Source organism: Hyaena hyaena, unplaced genomic scaffold (genome assembly GCF_003009895.1).
Source record: "Hyaena hyaena isolate Hyena2069 unplaced genomic scaffold, ASM300989v1 scaffold_57, whole genome shotgun sequence".
Classification (NCBI taxonomy): Eukaryota; Metazoa; Chordata; class Mammalia; order Carnivora; family Hyaenidae; genus Hyaena; species Hyaena hyaena.
This window is the reverse complement of record NW_024080690.1, coordinates 1106610-1115352: the sequence shown is the minus strand read 5'-3', so window position 1 is coordinate 1115352 and position 8743 is coordinate 1106610. Positions and strand designations below refer to the sequence as shown.

Here is an 8743-nt window from a genome sequence, read left to right as displayed (position 1 = left end):
CTTTAGCGGCGTAACGGCCGCGGCGACGTATGCTGTGGGCGGGGCCAGAGGCGCGCTTGCGCAGGCCGCTTCAGTCAACCGGCAGGAAAGGGGGCGTGCCGGGCTGCGTGGAGTGGGTGGGTTCCCGGTTCGGTTCCTGTGAGTGTACTGTAGAGGGTCCATGGACCCTTTGAAGTAGCAGGAAAACTCCCTCTTTTCGAGCGTTACACGCGGAACTGGGCGCTAGGGACCCAGCGCCGAGCAGGACAGGCAAGGGCTGTGTTTCACGCAATTCACTTTCTAATGAGAGTGGGGGCAGATTACTAGGAAAAAGGTTAATTTCTCATAGCGACCTGTATTGTGAGAGCAGGCAGCAAAACACTAAGAAGGTAGAAAGTGATGGATGGGGTATGGGACAGAGGTGAGAAGGAGCCAACAACAGGAGGAGGGCGAAGGACACGTGCGAAATGTTGTATATACAGTTTTAAATGAAGGCCATCGTTTTTATTCACATTCTTGTGAAAAGCTTACTGGATATCTATCCCCCCCGTCCCCCCCCACACACTTCTACCCTTGCCACACCAAAGAAAAGGTTAAGGTCAAAAATGAGATGGGCATAATTTGCCACCTATCCATTCTTCATCTGATCCCAAGAGTTGTATTATAGGAGGAAAGACCAGGGCAGTTTCCCCAAATATCTCTAGAATATCCTATCACTTTTTTGTTGTTTATTTACTTTAAGAGAGAGTAGGAGAATCCCAAGCAGGCTCTGCACTGCACTGTCTGCACTGTCAGTGCAGAGCCTGACCTGGGGCTCAGTCCCATGAACCCTGAGATCATGACCTGAGCCAAAATTAAGAGCCTAACTGACCAAGCCGCTCAGGCACCTGCCCCCACCCCATCATTTCTTATAACACACATCTGGCATTTTATGCCGTGTTTCCCCTCAAGGGTGCTGTTGGCATTCAGGGTGAAACAACTCTTGACATGTGGGACTCTTTGTAGGACTGTTCAGCAACCTGGTCACCATTGGTCCACTAAATGCCATCAGTGCCCCTCAGTCATTTTGGCAACCAAAAAGTACTACCCTTTGTTGAGAACCACTTCTTAAGCCTATTTGCTTTTGCACAAATTGTGACCACCTTCAAATCTTTAGTGTAAGGCAGTGTGGAATAGAGAAACGAAAGCAGGTTTACAGTGTCTTTCATCTCAGCTAATGATTCTACCAGGAACCCAAATCAGCACCTGGGAGCCATCCTGGATGCCTCACTCTGCACACAATCTATATCTGAGCATTTTTACTTCCTAAAAAGCTCTTTAACCCTGCATCTCTTTTTCATCCATATTACCTTCTTGCTGGTCTGTAGCAGCCCTGCACCTGCTCGGACACCCTCCTCGTTGGGCCCAGTGTGGTTGTTGCTAAGTACCAATCCGACCTGTCACTTCCCAAAGTCTCAAACCATTCAAAAGCTCTACTGCTCTGGGAACTTCTAGAAGGCCCTGCAGGTTCTGGTTCCCGCAGCCTCTCCAGCGTCATCTTGCACCTTGCCTCCTCTTACTTCCGCCCTCCAGACACTTGGGCCTTCCATCAGACTCTCCCTCATCATGCCCACTCCCACAAGGCCTCTGCACATGCCATGTCCTCCACATAGGATCCTCTCAACCCCATCCTCACCCATTTGACACCTGTCAGATTTCAGATCACATCACTTCCTCAGGGAAGCTTTCCTGGATACACTCAAGTGGCCTTACTGGAGGTTTTAGTGGAACTTGTCACTTTTGAAATTTTCCATCTGCTGGGATGACTATTTCATGTCTATCTCCTCCAATAGATTGTCGGCTTCGTTTGGGGGCTGGAGCTAGCCCTGGGCACAGCAAGTGCTTGCGTATGTATTGAATGTGTGAAGTTGGAAGAGAAGTTTAAATCCTGGGTTGGGCATGTGAACCTCTCTGGGCCTCATTTTCTCCTCTGTTTATAAAACTGATGGTATTCCCTTTGCTGGGCTTTATGAGGAATTAGGTAACAGATTAAACTTTTGTGAGCACACAGGCTCAGTGTCCACTAGGGTCCCGGTTATTTCTCATCCTGTGTTGAGTGCATTTGAGAGAGGAGAGTGGGAACAGGCAGTGACCCTCTGGGCACCAACTAAGAGCAGTGTGGGTTGGGAGCGTGGTAGGTAGCACTGAACCAAGAACCTCTGACGAACTGGCTTGTTACTCTCGGCGGAGGAAGGCTACTAGATGACCCTTTAGGTTAGCCATGAGGCTGCCCTATGGTTATAATGGAGCCTCCTCAGCTGACTGCTTGGGTCCCTGTGCTGGGAGGCAGAGCCAGCTCCACCCCCTGCAGGCGGCTCACTCACCTCCAGGTCTAAATACTGTCTTTGTTTTTCGAGGGGTTAGTTGGGTGGAGCGTGCCAAAAGATTAAATGATTTATCAGTGGTATCAGTGGTATGCAAGATTCAGTTCCTCTATACAAACTCGGGAAGTAGTTGGTCCTCCCCCCCCCCCCCCCCCCCCCCCCCCCCCCCCCCCCCCCCCCCCCCCCCCCCCCCCCCGACTCCTTGTCTGCCAGAAAAGCAGTACTGGGGCCATTCCCCTTCCCCATTTCACTCCTCACCAAGATCTACTTCCCCAACATGAATGGCAAAAATTGTAAGGTGAGCAACAATACTGTTCTCGGTTGGCTACCTAAACCATCTTTTGGCTTCAAATTTGCCCTGACCTTCCATCCTGCAGCTGGCTTATATCATAATGTAGTTCATGATATAAACCAAGTCACTAGGGCTCAACAGGCGTGTAGTTCAAATGGCTTTACATTGATTTTGGCCTCTGAGCAAATGCCTTTAATTTTTGTATGTGATACGAAATTCCTGACCTAAAGACTGGGCTAAGGACCAACAATTTCTATCTTCTAGAATTTCTAAATAGTGCTTTTAGCTTTTCAAAGCATGTTAACTCCTACATCTTGATATTCCCAAGACCATGCTGGAAGGTTACGAGGACAGGCACTTTCTTCCAGGCTCTTTTACTAGCTATGTGACCTTGGGGAAGTTGTGTACCATTTCTTCTTCTTTTTTTTTAAGTTTACTTATTTATTTTGAGAGAGACAGAGACAGCACAAGTTGGAGAGGGGCAGAGAGAGAGGGAGACAGAATCCCAAGCAAGCTCCACATTCTCAGCACAGAGCCCAACACAGGGTTCGAACCCAGAAACTGTGAGATCATGACCCTGAACCAAAACCAAGAGTCAGATGCTTACCCGACTGAGCCACCCAGGTGCCCCAGTTGTGTACCATTTCTGTGCCTCAGTTTCCTCACAGGTTAAAATGGAAGGGATAAAGCCCTCATTTCATGGCGTTATAATGTGATTAAAAGAGTTACCAGATGTGAAGCATTTAGAACAGTGCCTGGACCATTGGCAATGCTCAATGAACGCTAAGTATAAGCATTACTATAACTCCTGTTATATCCTGGGTGCCAGCCAGGAATTGTTTTAGAATAAAGCTCAGCTTCCTAAATTATCTAGAGAAGTTTCCCCTTTCATTGTAAGAGTACTCCCAGAGCACAACAGCTCTGTTCTTTCCATTACTACTTGTTTTTTCTATACTTGTTCTTACACCCTCTGCCCCACCCAAGCTTCGCTGACTGTTCCCTTTGTAGTCTTCTGTCCGCTCCTGTTTTCTTACCTCTTACTAGATTAGAAACCACAGACTTCTAGAACATCATCCTACCTTTCAACTTGACAGATTTATGCCTCCTACAGCTTACACGTGTTGTCTGCAGTCTTTTAAACTGGCTGATGTTTTGATTTGGGCACCATGAAAATGAATCACATTCTGAATTATTCTTTCCTGGCTACTGGCCATGCCACTGGGAAACCGCAGGGCAGACTGGTTCAAGGTGCATTGAGAAACAGCAGGGTGTACTGGAGGAAGCTATCAGGGGAACATGAACACCTTGGGAACAGGCATCTGAGAATGCTAGTCTTCTGTGTGTGTTATTACATAGATTCCAAATGACACACAAAATAGCTGCCTTTATTTATTCGGAATAAAACATCAACACATTACTTTCTAAACAAAATGAATATGGATGTTTCTAAATCTCAAAACATCAAAATCTCAACGAGCATGGAGCCAATAATCACTGTAGTACCTGGCAGTTATCAGCAGACAACATGGGAGCATGGCCGGTACTGAGAGGTGGAAGCCGCAAACACTGACTGGCATCAGCTTCTGGGACAGAGATTTGTAATTTCATTTTGCCACGAGAAGGGTGTGGATACAGCCAAAGCCCAGGGGGCCAGCATCTCAATGCCCCTGTGATCACGTGGGGCTAGGTTCTCCTCCCCAGATTTTCCTGGCATGCACTGCACGGCAGGAACAGCCTTGTTGTTTCCAAAACAACCACACCCACAACTATAGTCACTTTTCTTAAACCTCCTCATCAGGATGCCCAGGTTTTTGAAAGAAGGGAAAAATCCACCAATCAATCTTCAGAATCACGACTTGTTCTAGCTGGACTACTCCACAGTCCCTTCCTGTCCGACCCTGGCAACGGGCCTGGATTGTGAAGATCCTGCTTCGCAAAACTGCAAACACAGTTCCAAAAAAAAATCCCTTTGTCATCTTTGAAAAGAGAATACAAAGGCATTAACAAGACTGAGAAAAAGCACGGCTACACATGGTGGTTAAACCTTTCATTTGACAAACAAATGGCTCCCTTCAGAAACAGTAGTTGTTCCTTTCAGAGTGCCCCCCCCACCCCTCCCACCTCTGCCAAAAAAAGATTGTCCTCCATAAGGGTTTTATAGCACTGGTTCAAGGCTTGAGAAGCTTGTTAGATGTTGGCTCTGTCATTAATATTAGTAAATACACTATCCCAATTACAAAATAGATTACCATGGACTTAATATCTGTGAATCAATGCTAATGAATTATTTGGCTGGTATTGGCAGTTTTCTTTCAGATTCATAAAAACAGCTATATTCTATTTCATACATCCTATGAAAACAAGGCTAAATTAAGAAAATGGAAAGTAAACATCTTGGTTATATCTTCAAATAGAGAAGGTCTGAAAAATTAGATCCTAACATATGAGAAGTTACCCTCACAGGTATTTAGGATAACATGGAGCACTATCAGCTCAGATGTGAATTAAGCTAACAGCTCAACCAGAAAACCAGTTTACAAGGAGTGTGCTGGGAGTCATTCACAAAAAGGAATAAGCTGGAATGGAGGTATTCTCTGGTTCTCTTTCACTTCCAGTGTTGACACAAAACATAACTTCACAGGCCGCCTCTCGATTTCAACTCTAGCTGCAAGATCCGCCTATAACATCCGTTTCCCTGGGCCCTCTTCGGGTCATGCTAAACGGCAGGAGAAGAAAACCTCAGAAGACACCCTGTAGATTAGGCCCTACATAAGGACTTCTTCCTTATGAGCACTTCAAGTTCTCCTTAAAGTGTCTTAATCTATCACAGCGCCCCCTCACTGGCAAGGTAAAGATCACATATACCACTGATGTGTCTGAAAAATAAACTCTTTGGCAGCCTGAGGAATCAGAAATACCTTCTCCCCTTTTTTAATGGCCTTTACATTAACGTACCCCAGCCAATGGGGCACAGGGCAGTGTTTTCACTTGGGTCAGAAGGTTGTGGAATTCTTCCACTGCCTGTGAGTGTGCCATGGGGTTTAGCACCAGGTGTTGGAAGAGATTGACAGGCTCCGCATTCCGAAATGTCTTAGGGATCGGGATGGTCAGGGGCAGGAAGGTGTTACCAATGAGGAAATGATGGAGGGACCTTTGCTGGAGGCCACGGCCCAAGAACCAGAGGATGTCCTGGAGCCGCTGGGAGAGCATGCTGTGCTGCCAGTCCGTTAGGGGCAGCCGCAGCAACAGGTGCATGAGGGCTGTTTTGAAGTGGTAAGAGGTGAGGATGGGACGAGATGCTCCCTGGGGTAAGCTCTGAAGGTCCCGGAGACTTAAAATGATCTGGAGGCACTTGAGGTGACAGGTGTTCTCTGGAGCAAAACGCCCCACCAGCTTCAGGAACAAGTGTTCACAGGCGGCAAAGGACTCGGGCCAGTCCACACTGGTGAGCTGTTCCTGGTCAGGAGCCTGACTCACCAAGTAGACCAACGTGTCTTCCCGTTGCACCCCCAGAACCAAGTGGATTGAGAGAAAGCGGCCCGAGCGGTAGTCCAGCCTGAGCTTGCAGGAGGTGGTAGATGGTGGGAGGCTGAGCTTAAAGTCATACTTGTGGGCCACAAGGGCCCAGGCATTGCCCACCATGTTCCGGAACCACTGTACCGTCTTGCACACGTCCAGGTGCGAGCCGGTGCAGAGAGCCACCTTGACGGTGCTGCTACACTTGCTTAAGAGAGCCGCGTGATCCCCGTGGTGGTGCACCAGGCACAGCACATCCCCCAGAACCTGCTCACGCTTGCACACACATTCCGACTCCACCAGCACAGAGCCACAGCGACGGCCAAGGGCCGGATCCCTCATCTCCAGCACAAACATAGTGCCCTGCGGGGGGACGACGGGAACCAGGATGTCAAATTTCTGAGTCTCGTGACGGGTTCCCCATTTCTCAAAGGCAGCCCCAATGCCCAGGCAGTCCTCCAGCTGCGGGTGGGCCTCCCGGCGGCTGAGCACCCGACAGGCCTCAATGAGGTCATCCACAAAGCTCTCTACGAATTCGCAGGTGCAAGACAGATCACGGGTGACATTCTGGACGTAGTGTTTGTAAAAGGATTCCAGGGCCTCCCTTGAGGGGAAGTCAGTTAGCCAGTTATAGGAGGTGACAGGCACAACACGGACTTCCTCCTCCTCCTCATCACTGCTGGAATCAAAGGCCGGCTCATGCTGCATGTTCTGTCGCAGGAGCTCAAAGATAAGAAAAAGGCAGAAGAGGCCAGCATTCCACAGGTTTCCCAGCAGCCAGCCCAGTGGCCCCTCCTGGCCATCAGCCTGGAACGGCCACCCCGTGTCTTTCTTCCCCAGCACTAACTGGTCACTGGATGTGTCTCCTCTCCAGAAGTTCTCTGCCTTCTGCTTCTGCTCAGCTGCTCGCTTTCTCTCTTCAAACTCTAGCTCCAACTGGCGCATCTCCTCACTCATCCGCTTCTCCAGCTGCCGACTTCTGGCTAGTGTGTCCAGGTCCATCCGGTCACTGACCATCAAGGGGTGGTGGACAACATACATCACTGCCAGGAACAGAAGGCTTATCACAGCCATGGAGGCCTCTGCATCTGGAGAAGTAGGAGGGTGGGGGTCAGTGGTGATCTTCGGGATTCATCTGCTCTCCAGTGCGCATTCCCCAGAGCCCTGGAACCCCAAATCCTGGAAGTTACTTGGGACCAACAGAAAGCTCACAGAGCTGGGCACGGACAGAGCAAGGGTCTGCCGGGGGGGGTGGTTTGAGAGAAAGAGGGTCAGCAGGATGTGCCACTCAGTCTTTGTGCTTTTGTTCCACATGGTGTGGGTGGTGTTTAGGCTTCCAGAGTATGGACATAGGACTGGTTTCATTCCTGTGTAGAATGAGGAGGGGGCCCCTTGTGGTAGAGGAGCCTCACCGGACTCATCAGTCCACTGTGGGCAACAGGTGTGCCCTGCTGATCCCAGAGGGCTCCCTTCCACTGGCAGAAAGCACTGATCTTCCCGGGCAACACCTTTCCTCTTGCCAGGCAGCCAACCCCAGGCCCCAGCAGTAGCATCCCACTTCTGTGACTTCACAATCCTCATTCTGCTCACCCTGTGTCATCAGCCTGCTCAGCCTCTCCTCCCTCGGGCTGAGTAGGCACCGGGGAGGCCTAGTGCTGCCAACCTCCTCTCCACTGATTCCTGCCATGGTTTCTGAGGTCCTAAGGCTTATTACGCTGGATGCCCCGTCGTCGACTGGCCAGAGGCATAGACAGGGACGGGTCCACCTCTCAGTCCAGGAAAGTTCGTGAAGAACCAGGTGCCCAAACCCACTTGACAGCCAGCAGTCGTCGGATCCTCTGCCTCCCCACCCACCCACGAGGCGCATTCAACCCACAAATTACTGGGCTTACCGAGATTAAGAAGGACTATGCCGTGTGGGCGCTGAAGCCAGGTGGGGGGACTCTCCTCCCTTTGGAATTTGTCCTTAGTCTCACCGCCCGCTCCAGGAACTCTGTTAAAATTTACAAGGTTGGGGGGGGGGGGGGGAGAAGCGGAGAATGGCTGTGGTTCAAAGCAGGGTACCCACTCCCATTCATAACTTCCCCAAATTGCACGCCCAGAAATCTCTATTCCCATGCGCCAACCCTCCTGGGGGTTTCTCCCAGGACCTGGGGCCAGGTTACTCACCGTCGGTGTTAGCTCGAACACGGTCTTAAAGAGACAGTGCGGCCCGACTGACTTTTTCCCGGCGGCGTGGGTGCTCCGGGTGCCTCATCAGGGCCGCCCGGGGGAGTAGCCCCACTCTCTTCTCCCGAGGAACGCACCATCTTGTCCGAGGGTCCGAGGGCCAGTGCGCGGCCCGCCTGGGAGACCCCACCGCGCGGCGCGCCGCTCCGTGGGCGTCGGCCCCGCACCGCGGATCCCGCCGTCCAGGCTCCGCCCCGCCCAAGCTCCTCCCACCCCAACCCCACCGCCCCGCGCGCAGCGGGAGCACCGCCCTGGGGCCCCGGTGGCCCAGGTCGCCTACGCTCGCTTTCTGTCCGCTGCCCCGGCACCCGCGGAGTCGTGTGCGGAGCGGAGGGGTTGCGGTCTCGGACTCGCAGAGGTGGGG

The 8743-nt window shown here is 51.1% G+C and overlaps 1 protein-coding gene across 3 annotated transcripts; it reads right to left on the bottom strand.

Annotated features, from left to right (window-relative positions):
- Positions 1-3998: 3998 nt before the first annotated feature.
- Positions 3999-8524, bottom strand: ITPRIPL1 (ITPRIP like 1). 3 transcript variants are annotated; one of them, XR_005528355.1, is made up of 3 exons: positions 8320-8524; positions 8043-8143; positions 3999-5350 (listed from the first exon to the last, which is right to left on the bottom strand). XR_005528355.1 is itself a non-coding variant. In XM_039231726.1 (3 exons), exon 3 carries the CDS (start codon positions 7222-7224, stop codon positions 5581-5583), a length of 1644 nt encoding a protein of 547 aa, XP_039087657.1. In that variant the 5' UTR covers positions 7225-7238; positions 8043-8143; positions 8320-8521; the 3' UTR covers positions 3999-5580. The 3 variants fall into 3 exon arrangements, 2 of the variants coding, with proteins under 2 accessions (XP_039087657.1, XP_039087658.1); XM_039231726.1 differs by having other exon boundaries at positions 3999-7238; positions 8320-8521; XM_039231727.1 differs by lacking the exons at positions 8043-8143; positions 8320-8524 and adding an exon at positions 7563-7658 and having other exon boundaries at positions 3999-7238.
- Positions 8525-8743: the final 219 nt, after the last annotated feature.

Coding starts and splice junctions, on each gene's coding strand:
- ITPRIPL1 (XM_039231726.1), bottom strand. CDS start 7,224: ATGGCTGTGATAAGCCTTCTGTTCCTGGCAGTGATGTATGTTGTCCAC.